This window comes from Tachysurus fulvidraco, chromosome 16 (assembly GCF_022655615.1).
Source record: "Tachysurus fulvidraco isolate hzauxx_2018 chromosome 16, HZAU_PFXX_2.0, whole genome shotgun sequence".
In the NCBI taxonomy this organism is placed as follows: Eukaryota; Metazoa; Chordata; class Actinopteri; order Siluriformes; family Bagridae; genus Tachysurus; species Tachysurus fulvidraco.
The window spans coordinates 2663130-2677349 of NC_062533.1; the positions used below are offsets into that span (position 1 = coordinate 2663130).

Here is a 14220-nt window from a genome sequence, read left to right on the forward strand (position 1 = left end):
CAAAACTACAGACTTTTACAAGGCTGGTAATTTAATTCCTCTTTTCTAAATTAATTGCTTTTCGATTTCACTCGATTTCCCTTATTCGTGTTTTTTATTTATATTTTTTTCTTTCTCTCCTTTATGTTATGTTACTATTCTAAGATTTGAATGCTATGGCGTTGTGTTTATCGTTTGTTATTGAGAAAGAAAAAAAGTTGAAAAAAATAAATAAAAATAAGTAAAAAAAAAAAAAAAAGTCTTTGTTTCAGTGAACACACAGACATTCATTTGTAACTGCATGGGTTACTATATGAGAAGTAAAATAAACAGTTTATAATCGACCCAGTTAGCTTGTTGTTGTCTAACAAAAGACAATAACACAGTCAGTCCCCTGACATGAGGTGCAGCATGACGTCATTTCTATCTCCGACGTCCCACTATGAAGGTTAAGTCGAACACAACAGAGTGACTGTGAATATGGACACGTAAGAATATGGAAGGTGGATCAACGTGTTTACTCTGTATTACATCTACACCAGTGAACACCAACAACCCGGAAGTACCTGGGCTTCACACTGACTGTGGTCCTCTGTCCATGTGCTACATTTACACACATACACATCAGGGTCTTATTCATCATCAGGTAATGTTTTTTTTTTTTTATTATTATTATTATTATATATCTTACAAACTAACTGGAGATGTTTGCTGAATAAAGGCGACTAAACTTTACACGTGAGACGGAAACACGTGTCATCTTTAAACTATGTTTCCTTTCACAGATGAGTGTTAGATTTAATCTCGTACACCGAAACACACACGGTGTAAGTAATAATAATGTGTTTGAAGGATCGCTGAGTCACTGAATGACGTTTATAATCTCAGATTTGTGCTGTTGGGCAACTTAAACTGCACCCAGATTGTACTGTTTTGTTTACATTAAGAGGTCGGGTTGCCAGGTTTGTAAGAAACCATCCTTCTTTTTTGTTTAAATAATAACGTGTAAATAATAACGATGAATCATACCTATAGTCGTTGTACGAAATATTATGTTATAAAATGTTTAACATGATGAAAATAGTAAAGTATTAAGGCTTTCTATAAATGTAATCAGCGACGCTCATGGTTTACATTTACAGCATTTGGCAGACGCCCTTATTATCCAGAGCGACTTACATTATGTCATTATTATACAAATGAGCAATGAAGGGTTAAGGGCCTCGCTCAGGGGCCCAACAGTGGCAGCTTGGTGGACCTGGGATTCAATCTCACAACCTTTCGATTGGTAGCCCAACACCTTACTCACTAAGCTACCACATGCTGTTGAACACATGTTTAGGAGACTAACACCAATCAGCCATAAAAACTCGCAAATCGTGGCGAGTATTTGATCAGGGATGTGTTACGAAAAATGTAATAACCTGATTTAATGTGGCTTACATATGACTCAATCTCAGTGTTGTGTAATAACCTTTTTTTTTTCTGACGATAGAAATATCACGTTGGGACAATTTGCAGAAGCTGAGCTACCCAACATTTGTTTAAATGGGAAATTCAGTGGGGCACAACAGCTTGGGAATTCCTCGAGGAAAAGGACCACACCAGGTGGGATGCACAGACCTAATGGTGGGACACACAGTACAGGTGAATAGCTTTGCATCACTTCATCCTCTAAAATGTAAATGAGTTCCGAATAGGGACTGACAAAGGTTTATTCATAAATCAACCCATTCATTCACTCTTGTTCGTTTGTTTGAGGAACTTGAGGCAGTGTGCACAACCAAAATACAGAAATTAAAATATTCCATTACATTGTATGTACACTGTATGTCCAAATGTTTGTGGACACCTGTCCGTCTTCCCCAGATAGTGAAAATTAATATTTACACACCCTTGTACAAATGGCAGATTTTTGTGTTGTAAAACAATTAAATCATATCTGAATGTTTGTTTTCTACATTTTTTGTAATAATGCAACCTATAAGTTAAAGTGGAAAAATAAGGGAAATGTACAATAACCAAGTTGCCAAGTCTCCACACCCCGAAGCCCCTTTTGGCTGTATTTCAGTACTAGCGTTTTTGCGTAAGAGTCTGTCAGTGTGACGCATCTTGACTTGACAATATTTTCCCTCTATTTCTTGGAAAATTATTTTAGATCCATCATATAATATCATCAGCCTGCTTCTGGGCACATCACAGATTTTTAGTTTACAGCCGACTCGCCTTTTTTTTCATTATTTTAAGTGTCTGTGCACTGTTTATATCCACTCATGGTTGTTGATGTGCGAATATACAAATAATAATAATGAATATGTCTAGGTTTTATTTGATTATTTTTATCACATGTAATTTATATGTGATAAATTACACCGCAGTGAAATTCTTATCATTGCATATCCTCGTTTTGGAGGTTGGGGTAAGAGCACAGGGTCAACCGTGGTCCAGTGGAGCGGGTAATGTTAAGGGCGGGGGGGGGGGGCAAGTTTGGAGTTTAACAAGCACATATGGGTATTATGGTCATGTTTCCACATCCTTTTGGTCATTACTGGATTAGTTTTCAAAACAGAAATCGATGTGTTCACAGGGGACCTTCTTCAGACTTTACTATCCATGCCAAGCTCTAGACGGCTCAGTGGAGCCAAACTGGATCCCATGCAGAGAATACTTCATTGGCCTTGCTGACTTCATGAAAATGAGCCGAGCACTGGGTGATAGAATTTTTAACTACCTCTTTGGTAAGTTCTCTGTTCAGATACTAATCAACATTCATTACTACAGTAACTTTATGTACTGAAAAGACTTTTTACTGAAGTAGATCAACTACAGGAAGCAGAGTATAGTTAGCAGCAGTTCTACCGTACTTAAGTGATCGTTTAGAATATAGCTCACACACATTCATAGATTAGACTATTCATAGATTACATATTCAACATTCAGCGAATTGGTGCAACGTCTCCCAATGGGAATAACGAAAGTAGGGTGCATGTAATCCATGGAAAAGAGCACACATTTCTCACGGCATTCCAAATGCTAATTCCTGGATGGTTAATATAACACACATCAGTGCTGCTGATTTATATTCAGTAAACCTTTTATGAACACCATTATTTACATGCAATTACTGTGCAAGAGGACACCCCAAATAGTGAGGTTTTGGCAGTCAGGAGACGGGAAAAAAAATACATACATTTTTTATGATTTTTGTAACTTTCTGCTATTACTGATATATAATTATAACAACCATTTTCAGTAGACTTCTCTTTGCAGTCTTGTCATACGAATGATTCGTCCACTGTAAATAACAGATTTTTGCCATCACCGCTCTTAATACTCTCTGGCTTATACGTGCTATCAAGTTACTTAAAAAAATTGTAACAAATTTTTTTTCTTCTTTGTTGAGAAAAGGGTCTTACAAAATCCCAACAACGTGGAATGCCCCTTTTAAAACAGATGGAAAATACCCAGTGATTATTTTCTCTCATGGTCTGGGAGCATTCAGGTATGTTTCATTCTCAGAAGTACTTTTGATAAAAGATTATAATGTAAAGCCTGTAAATGTATTGGAACGTTTAAGCTTGTTTAACACATCACAGAAGTGACGTGACGTGACGTGACATACGGCTAACTATGGTGACCCATACTCAGAATTTGTTCTCTGCGTTTAACCCATCCAACGTGCACACACACAGCAGTGAACACACACACACACACACACACACATACTGTGAACACACACCCAGAGCAGTAAAGCTGTAATTCAGCTCTGACCTCTTGTATTTATCTCAAATCAAAATGGCTTCAGTGTGTAAGGATTGACGTTGCTGTTTCAATACTTTCTGAGGGAACTAGACAGTGTTAGTCCCAAAAAAGTGTTAGGCCCCTTCCTAATTTATTTATTTACTTATTTATTTGCACGTTTTAATGTTTCAGATCATCAAACAAATTTAAATATTAGTCAAAGATAACACAATTAAACACAACATACAGTTTTTAAAAGAAGGTTGTTATTATTAAGTGAAAACAAAATCCAAACCCACATGGCCCTGTGTGAACAACATCCAAAGAACTGCAGGCCTCACTCGTCCTAGTTAAGGTCAGAGTTCATGACCACCATAAGAAAGAGACTGGGCCAAAATGACCTGCATGGCAGAGTTCCAACAGAAAAACCACTGCTGGGCAAAAAGAACATAAAGGCTCTTCTCAGATTTGCCAGAAAACATCTTGATGATCCAAAAGACTTTTGGGAAAATACTCTGTGGACTGATGAGAGAAAAGTCGAACTTTTTGGAAGGTGTGTGTCCTGTTACATCTGGTGTAAAGGTAACACTGCATTTCAGAAAAAGATCATGATAGAAACAGTAAAACATGGTGGTGGTAGTGTGATGGAATGGGGCTGTTTTGCTGCTTCGGGACCTGGAAGACTTGCTGTTGAACCATGGATTCTGCTGTCTACCAAAAAATCCTGAAGGACAAAGTGTGGCCATCTATCAGTGTCCTCAAGCTGAAGCGAAGTACAGGCCGCATGACATTGATCCAAAATACACCAGCAAGTCCACCTCTGAATGGCTGAAGAAAAACAAAATGAAGACTTTGGAGTGGCCGAGTCAAAGTCCTGACCTGAATCCTATTGAGACTGTGGCATGACCTTAAAAAGGTGGTTCATGCTCGAAAACCCTCCGATGTGGCTGAATTACAACAATTCTGCAAAGATAAGTGGACCAAAATTCCTCCACAGCGCTGTAACGGTCTCAGTGCAAGTTAACGCAAACTCTTGATTGCAGTTTTTGCTGCTAAGTGTGTGGCCCAACCAGTTAATGGGTTTAGGGGCAAATACTTTTTCACACAGGGCCATGTACTGTAGGTTTGGACTTTGTTTTCCCTTAATAATAAAATCTGAAATATTAAAGTGTGACAAACATTTGAAGAAAAAAAAAAAAAAAATCAGGAAGGGGGCCAACACTTTTTCACACCACTGTATGTATTTTGAGAAAAAATCATAAGGCTTAGTGACACGCAATTTAATAGAACATTTATAAAGTAGAGACAGAATTAAATGTAACACAACAGGATTTAGACAAAACTAAAGAACAATTAAAACAAACAGGACAAATGAACAAACAGTTGAAACAAAACTGTCATTAAAAACAATCATAAATCAAACCAACACTTTTTCACACCGCTGTATGTGTGTGTACCTATTAGCATTTTACCTGGAATATAAAAAAACCATTGTATACCTTGGCATGCAGTGTAATTCTGATTGTATTACTACTTTGGTGATTTCTTTCTGGCCGGATGTGTGCACTTTGGTTTCACACCAAACTATCAACCAGAGATAGTGAAGGCTAACAGAGTGAACACAGCCAGACCGTCTTCCTGCTGCATCACAGAGCAGTGTAATGCACTCTCAGCTTAGATACGTACGTAAGCCGAAAGACTGACTAGTGTTGCTCCGATTCACGAAGGAGAAAGTGTCGTCATTCACACAGTCAAACAAAGCTCGGGTTCAGCCCTTTTCTCTTGCCTGAAACCTCATGTAAAAATGCGTGACCAATTTTGAAGTGTCCACGAGTGTCCGAACTGTCTCGGCAGTCACGTATGATTTTCTGTTTCACAGGACACTGTATTCAGCAGTATGCATTGAGTTGGCCTCACGGGGCTTTATTGTTGCCGCTGTGGAACACAGGTACGTTTTTTTAAGCTAGGATTTAAACACAAAGTCCTTCTTAGTGGCACGCTGCTTACGCCACAATGTGTTAGGGATCATGAAGATTTTTTTTTTTGTTTGTGTCACCGTTTCACACGACAACAGGCGGAAGTGTTAAGTCTCTGTGGGTGTGAGATTCAACTTCAAACTTATTTTATTATGTTTGACTGTATATTAAATTAATACTTTGGATTGTGCTCACCTTTATGCACTTTTTGACAATGTAGAATATCTACAAGTATTTCAGTACATCGAGAATTTACTGAATTTGAATACTGAACATTAAATGATTAGTAATTGTCTAATTTTCATTTATTTATCTTCACTCTCCATTTTATTATGGTCACTAGGGGCAGCTGGTAGCAATACACCAGTTATTGGATGTTACAATACACACAATACACACGTTCTCACATGAAGGGGAATTTTTAAAAATCAGTCCACATACTGACGTTTTTGGGAGTTGGGAGGAAACATGAAGGATGTCCACATGGCAGTGGGGAGAGCACTTGCACTTGAGAAATATTAGAATTTCAGTATGATAATTTTTTTATTTGAATTTTAAACATAAGCAAAATGACTTTGTGGTGCTTGAAAATTTGTAAACCATTTACAATTTTCTGTATGAACATCAACAGATTTTCAGTTCTAATTGTAGACAAACAGTCAATTCTACAAATTATTGTACTTTATTGAGGAAAATGATCCAATATAATATATCATTACTGTAAGTGCATGTTAAACTTGTGCCTTTTGCAATAATGACAGAACAAAAACGTCTGGTAACCGATGATCTGTCCGACATCCGCTTCGAAAGGTTTTAACGCATTCCTTAGTACGGATCGGCTTCAACAACGGGACTTTGACTCGGCCATTCCAAACTTTTTCCCTCTTTAATCATTCTTTTGCTAGAACGATGTGTGTACATAGAGTTATTGTCTTGCTACATGACCCAGTTTCTCTTAAAGATATCCTGACACTTTCACTGGTATTTCAGAATTTTTTGTTCATCATTGTCTCGTTGGTCTTTATGCAATAAAACAGGCCTAATCCATGATACTACCATCGCCATGTATTATGAATGGAAGAAGGTTTCTAGGCTAGAATGCAGTGTTTTGTTTTGTTTTTCCATCCATTCACAAACCTTTCTTTCCCAATACCCTCCTGGCTTGTCCACATGATCTTTAGGAAACTAATCGGCAGCAGTGTTCTTTTTGGAGAGTAATGGCTTTTTTATTTATAACCCTACCATTTGCTTTTTTTATTGATCTGCTGATGGTGGACTGTGACCTGACTCTTATTTCACTGACCAAGCATAATCTGTTTGCCTCATCTGTTTAATTAGGTTCTCTCTGTCTACTTTTAGTGCTTGAAAATATGACCTGATTATGAAAAGATTTTTTATGCAGAAAAATGAACTTTCAAGCCCTACTATAAATGTATTCATATGTATACAGTATATTATTTTAAAGCAGATGTTGGTCTTTTTATTTCCATTTTTCTCAGAGACGAATCTGCCTCAGCAACCTTCTACTACAAAGAGAAAAGTGAAGTGAATCGAAGCCATCAGACACAGCGGGAAGCGTTCCAGCCTGTGTCGGGTAATTTGGTGGAGGAGTGGATGTACTACAGACGACTAAAAACAGGCGAGAGTGAATTCCTTCTAAGAAACAATCAAGTGAGAGACTCCCCACATTATTGCTACTGTAGGATACAACACATCCTCTAATGAAGTTGGCAAAAGTTGGTAAAACTACTAATAAATTGTGTCTAAATATTAAGACCATGGGATTGTAAGGCTATATCTCTTTTTTTTTTTTGCCAGAAACATATTTTAATACCGTCTATATCAGGGGTGGGCAAACTTTTTGACTCGCAGGCCACAATGGTTATTAAAATTTGACAGAGGGGTTGGGCCAGAATAGGTGATTGGTGTGTTTGTGTGAACTAATATAAATTAAATGTAAAAACCATTACATGAAAAGATTTAGCTTTTAACAGGCAGCAAAACACCATTGTGCTTAGTTTATTGTAAAAATTGTTTTACAAATGTATTAATTTAATAACGTAGTAATAAACTCCCATTCAGTTTCAGTGGGAACAGTGTTGTTGGGCTCCTTTTTTTTTGCAAGTGCATCAATGTCTGGCGTTATATTTGTTGTGGCAATTCTCAAGATAGATCTGAGGTGTTGGTCAGTTAACTTGGATCTGTGACGGGCTTTGTCGATGTTCATGACTCTGAATGTCTGTTCACACACATGGGTTGAACCAAACAACGTCAGCATCTTCTGTGCCATCCTCCGGAGGTTTGGAAACGTGGCTGCGTTAATTGAAGCATAAAAGTTTGCCTTTGCTCTCCGGACACAAGAGACCTGCTGTCTCAACCATGCATTCTTTTAAAAATTCACCTTCGGAGAAAGGATTACTGGCCTTTGCTAATTTGAATGCCAGCCAAAAAACTTGCCTTAGTACTCGACTCTTGAATCGCAGTTTGTCTGTGAAAAAGATTTTGCTGAGCCTGTAAATTAGCCGTCAATCTCTGAGCCGTAGCCGCCCGTTCTTGTGGAGACTGTTTACTAGCGTAGTTAGCATGTTTTGTGGGAAAATGACGGCTGATGTATTCTTTAAAAACTGCTACAGTTTCTTGGCATATCAGACATACAGCTGTTGATCGGACTTCAGTGAAAAATATTTTGTTGTCCACTCTTTATTGAACACTCGGCACTCACTGTCTACTTTTCTTTTATTCGGTCCGTAGTTTGCCCATGTCTGGTCTATATGAATGTGAGAAAAAATAGTTGTATCTGCTTTGAGCATAAAACATGATGGTGCAAGAATTTAAAACGAGAATATATATCAGAAAAAAACTCATGTAATCATGAACATATTACACAAAAAATACAAAAAACAAAACAAAACAGATTTTATAAAGTAATATATCGGTTTCATTCATTTTTTACAGGTGAAACAAAGGGCAGATGAGTGCATAAGAGCTTTGGATCTTCTTATCAACATTAATTTAGGAACGTCTGTGGAAAATATCCTACGCTCTGACTTTGACTGGTCAAAATTGAAGGTGATGGAGAAAAAAAAAGCCACTACCTACAAATATTAAAGCTTTGGTGGGAAAAAAACCTGACTATGAAGGAAAGGTCTGTGTATTTACAGTACGATATAGTGCTTTGTATGTTTTTATTTTATTTTACAGAACTGTATGGATTTGTGTAAAATAGCGGTCATGGGCCATTCCTTCGGTGGGGCTACGGTGATCGAGTGTTTGTGTAAGGAAGTCAGGTTTAAGTAAGTATTCATATTGGAATATCAGTAAAATGTGTTAATCAGACCATCACATGTCATAAATATCATATGATGATTTTTTTTGAATGCAAGATAAATCAATATCACATTTTTAGGACATCCGACAGATAAAACAATAACAATCATTTTAGTGCAAATCAATCGGTTAAATGTTGTATCTGTATCAGATTTCCTAAACTGTAATGGATGTCTTTTTCGTAAACGTCTCGATCTCATTTATTGTTTTATCATTCAGTTGTCACACGGAAAGATTGATTTCAATTCCTTTGACATACACAAGGTCTGGTCCTGACTTAGACAGCTGAATATAACTACAACTCTGTCAGCTACAGTATATTGCAGTTGTTTATATAATCAAGTTTTTAGGATATTTACATCCGGATTGCTTTGTAATAATTATTTACCAATCCCCCCTTTTTTAACGGACCAAATGTTATTAGACAAACTAATTTTAAATACTTGGTTAAAAACGCTTGATGACTAGGTTGAAAAAAGCTGTCGATGACTAGGTTTTTTTCCCTGCTGATGCTTTGACAGGTCTTTACTGTAGTGGTCTTCACTTCCTGTTTGTGCATTTTGTTTTGCTCAGTGCAGGACGTTCCACTTTTTAGGTGGAACAATAACAATAAGTCTTGGGTTACTTTTCAAGTAAGCTTTGGGTTATTTTAAATCTGCAGCATAACACCATCTAGTGGCTAAATGTGAACAGATAATATCACTTTACACTTGCTGATTTTTTCACCAGTCACATCCACAATAAATAGAAGCGAACCAGTTCCACTGTCAGTTCTAAACACCCACAGTACAATATGAGGTGGTCTGCTTCTTAACATGGGCAAAGCCTTCCTGTCCTCATACTTTTCTCTTCCCATCATTCCGGGTTGACAGACCTGCCTACCTTCCGGAAAGTATTTATTTTTATTTAAATACTACTATTGTAATGGGTTTTAAACAGGGAAATAATTCTGTCATCCCCACAGATGTTTCCCATGGTCTTCCAGGCCTTTTTGTGTCCAGGCTATCTTTTATGCATTTTAGTATGCTTAAATATGCTTAAGTTATGCTGATGATAGTCAACAATGTATCTCAGTTCTAACTGAGATATATATATAGTTATATATCTATAATAATTCTCATGATAGACTAATCAGTTGTTTCAGATATTTTTACATGAGTGTGGATCTTGGGTGTGATTTTTAGATGTGCATATTTCTTATTCCTCCTGTAAAAATGACAAAACTTTTAAGCATTTAAGAAACATGGCTAAAGTTAGACCCGTTCTTAGATCTGTGTGTTTGTGATGAGCAGAACTGGTTATTGTAATGCTTTTTTTTTGTGTGTGGAATCCTATGATGACAATATGCCACATGGTACAGCAAGGATCCTTACAAAAACAAAACAAGAGAACATATCACTTGTCATAAAAATCTTAAAAACTTTATCTAAATGGTTGAAATCAAATATTAAGAAAGGAAATAATAAAATTATAATACGTTATTCTTTTCAAGTATTAATTAATTGTTAATACGTTGGTGAGAATTTTTTTTTTTGAGGAGCAGAAGATAAGACCCTGTGGTGACAGGGTTGCCAGTTCGTGTAAAAAATACTCCATGGAGCCAATATCTTGTTTTATAGCAAATAAGCATAGTATAATTTTGATTTGCTTGGACTTTGATGTTGCCAAGACTCAGCTTTCTATTACAGGATTACTAAAAAAAATCAAAAAATCATTACTTTTTCACTACTTTGTGATAGACTCTAACTTTTGTTTGTTACCAGTGTCAGCCTTCCCCACCATTTATGTAACTCACTGAACTCTTTCTATCTATACCTCAGCACGTGAGCTGAGAGCTGCTAATGTCGGCCTTTTTAAAATCCCCCCTGTAAAATAGGCATAGTTTAGAGACCCCCCTTTGTTACTACTGCAAAGTACATACTCTGATATTTATTTAGTTACTTCAGTTTTATTTTTTTAGCACTTTTAACAATGGACTGCCTCAAAATAGATTTACAGAAATATCAACATTTAGAATAAAAATGACAAATTGTACAGTTATATTCAGCTTTATCCCTAATGAGATCACCTGAGACAACGGTGGCAAGGAAAAACTCCTTGAGATGTTATAAGGCGGAAACTTTGAGAGGATCAAGACTTTTCTTCATCTGGTTGTGTAACCAGAAGCTTTTGAGCAACTTATACATAAGTGTAATTTATAAGTTCATTATAAACACTAATTTTAATTTAATTAAAATTTTAATTTAACACTAATTCCTTCATGCTGAAGCCATCAAACATTCAGTGACTGAAACCTGAGCATAAAACCAACCACCACAACAGCAGTTCAAAGCTGGTGCCATAGTCTTCAAGTGGTTCTATCCATAGCAGTCATGTGGGTATTTCAGTATTTATGTTCAAAATTCAATTACATACTTAACTGAGATAGATCTGCACAGACAGCCCATAGCCCATGGGATTACTGTGGATAAAACCACCAACATTTGAAGACTTTAGCAGGATGGAATTAGTGTTAAGTCTATAAAGAACTCTCACCTACTTCCTACTTATTCCGCAGAAGCTCTTAGCTACACGGTTCCTCTGGACTATAAACTGTTGTAGAAAGGACATTATTAACCTGAGATCCTGGTTCCTCTCAAGGTTCCTTCCTCACATCATCTCAGGGAGTGCTTCCTTGCCACTGTCTCCTCAAGGATAGATGTTAGAGATAAATAGTAATTTAATATTAAACTTTACCATTTTTGATCTATGTAAAGCTGCTTTGAGACTATTTCAAATGTTAAAAGTGCTATACAAATAAATTGAATTGAATATCATTACCCTTTTTGTTTTTTGCAGGTAAACAGCTAAGCACAGTGAGGGTGGGAAATTAAGCTAAACATTTTGTATAAAACTAGGTTTCCTTATCGTATAAATATGAAAACATTATATATATGTGGACACCTGACCATCATGCCTATATGAGTATGTTGGTCATTAAATTTCAGATGTACAATTACACTTGAAGTGGTCAGAAAGATTAGATGAAGTCTTGGCATAAACAATTGGCAAAAAGATGAACAAATTTAATGCTTTAGGGTTATAATGAGCTTTTACCATCTGAACTGGTCTCTTCTACAGATGTGGTGTTGCGTTGGACACATGGATGTTTCCCCTTGATGAAGAAATCTTTCCAAGTGTGAAGCAGCCAATTTTTTTCATTAACTCTGAGAAGTTCCAGTGGGCCGGGAATATTATGCTCATGAAGAAATTGGATTCTCCCGTCATTCCAAGAAAAATGATCACCATTAAGTCAGTAATATGAACATGACTGTGATCTTTGTTCTTGAATATATATATATGTAGCTAGGTATGCTAAGAAACTTCATTTAAAACTTTTTCAAATTTATAGAGAAGCTTGTTTATTTTTCCTCTCTGTAGGGGGACTGTGCATCAGAGCTTCCCAGATTTCACCTTTCTCACCGGTAACTGGATCGGGAAGCTTCTGAAGCTGAAAGGAGAAATTGATCCTAACATAGCAATGGATTTGTGCAACAGAGCTTCGTTAGCATTCCTTCAACGACACTTATGTAAGTTAAAATGATTTCATAGAATAGAATTTTAGAAGTTTTTGGGATTGTTTTGTTGTGTTGTTGAATGTGTTTGTTTTATTGCAAACTATCAAGGCGGGCACATTCCTAAACGAAAGACATTTTGCTAGTTAGCTAACATGCATGATTTGTATTGGTTTCATTTTCAAACCTATCTATCTAATCTATTAGCAAACCGCCTACAGTATACTTCAAGATCCTAGGTAGCTAGTGAAGCATACAAAGTCATGTTATTGAGGAGTTTCCTATCATGGACAGGTTTATCTAGTTAATTCAACAAGTCACCTCAAAGTTGTAATTGTCATGAACATGCCCAGAAATATTGTAGGATTACTGGTTGGAATGTCTTGAGTTCAAATCCTAACACTGCGCCGCCGCCACTGACAAGCAAGACCATTGGTACTCAACTCCTCAGGTGTATTGAGGTTATTGTAAGTTTCACTAGCGCAAAATGCTGATATCCTGAGCATGCTGATAAAGGTCAGATCAAGCCCAGAGTTTCTTGGAGATTTGTATATAAGACTAGTCAGTTTTTCAGCAGCATTTAGCCACTGACCGGATGCCAAGCCATACGGATCTTCTAGAGCTAGCTTCGCTGAATAGCACTCCCTGTCTTTTAGAGATATACATAATAATACATGGAAAACATTGATGGAGTCTCGAGTTAGATTAAAACTGAGTTACAGCTGCTTGGGTCTTTTTGTAATCAGGTTGCATTTACATATGTCTCTTTTGTCTATTTTAAAATAAACACTAAAGGGGTCTATAGGAGAAGGTGTAGTCCTACAAAATTTGCAAATATCATTAGTAGAAAAGGGGGTTTTCTAAATGATGGACGCTTACAAGTCTATATAAAGTACAGAAATCTATAACTGACTTTCGAAGGATTAATTAAAACTCTAACCTCAATAAAGAGCATTTTGACTGATAGGACACATAGCACTATCACTTAAATTAGTGATGCACTTGTGTTCTGCATTTGTTGTAAGTCAGTTTTATCTAAAGTGTCTGACAAGAAAAAATAAAATCACGTGTCGTTCCACAGCTCTGGAGAGAGACTTCAATCAGTGGGATCATTTAATTGATGGACAAGATGACCACCTGATTCCAGGCACCAACATCACTCTGCTTCACTCCTCCATCTAATCATTTGTTTAAAAACAAAAAGGGGGGAAAAATGCATAATGACTCTTCGGAATCATATTTTTCTGTTGTTATACAGCAAACACACAGAGATAAAGGTATAATCCCAGCATATTACATTGCTGAAGTAAAGTTCATTTGAATTATTTTTTTTGGACTGTGGTGTATGAAAACCTGAGGTTAGATCAGGTGAATCGTAAATATTTGATATGGGATTTTTTTAATTGATTGAAGTACAGATTCTTAAACAGTAAGCAGTTAAAAGAAGTTTTTCAAAAACTTTCTGAAGTTTACATTTTACTGTTACAGCTGGTCTTGTACTTTTTACAGCGATGGGAAACTGCATTAATCTGTTAGTACAATCATCATGTTTTCTTTATTGAATATTAATATCTGTGATTCTGCTGTTCCTGTAAATTTAACAGTTCACAGGTAGACGGTTGGTACTGAACTAATCGGACAGC

The 14220-nt window shown here is 36.5% G+C and overlaps 1 protein-coding gene across 2 annotated transcripts; it reads left to right on the forward strand.

Annotated features, from left to right (window-relative positions):
- Positions 1–417: 417 nt before the first annotated feature.
- On the forward strand, positions 418–13768 carry pla2g7 (phospholipase A2, group VII (platelet-activating factor acetylhydrolase, plasma)). 2 transcript variants are annotated; one of them, XM_027153758.2, is made up of 11 exons: positions 418–625; positions 1475–1626; positions 2567–2717; positions 3388–3481; positions 5600–5668; positions 7196–7367; positions 8652–8765; positions 8898–8989; positions 12144–12314; positions 12444–12592; positions 13659–13768. In XM_027153758.2, exons 2-11 carry the CDS (start codon positions 1528–1530, stop codon positions 13757–13759), a joined length of 1212 nt encoding a protein of 403 aa, XP_027009559.1. In that variant the 5' UTR covers positions 418–625; positions 1475–1527; the 3' UTR covers positions 13760–13768. The 2 variants fall into 2 exon arrangements, with proteins under 2 accessions (XP_027009559.1, XP_027009560.1); XM_027153759.2 differs by lacking the exon at positions 418–625 and adding an exon at positions 803–941.
- Positions 13769–14220: the final 452 nt, after the last annotated feature.

Excerpts from the sequence above, each read along its gene's own strand:
- pla2g7 (XM_027153758.2), top strand. The coding sequence starts at position 1,528 with ATGGGAAATTCAGTGGGGCACAACAGCTTGGGAATTCCTCGAGGAAAA. Across the intron at positions 8,990-12,143 it reads TGTAAGGAAGTCAGGTTTAA|ATGTGGTGTTGCGTTGGACA; the intron begins GTAAGTATTCAT and ends TCTCTTCTACAG. Across the intron at positions 12,593-13,658 it reads ATTCCTTCAACGACACTTAT|CTCTGGAGAGAGACTTCAAT; the intron begins GTAAGTTAAAAT and ends GTCGTTCCACAG.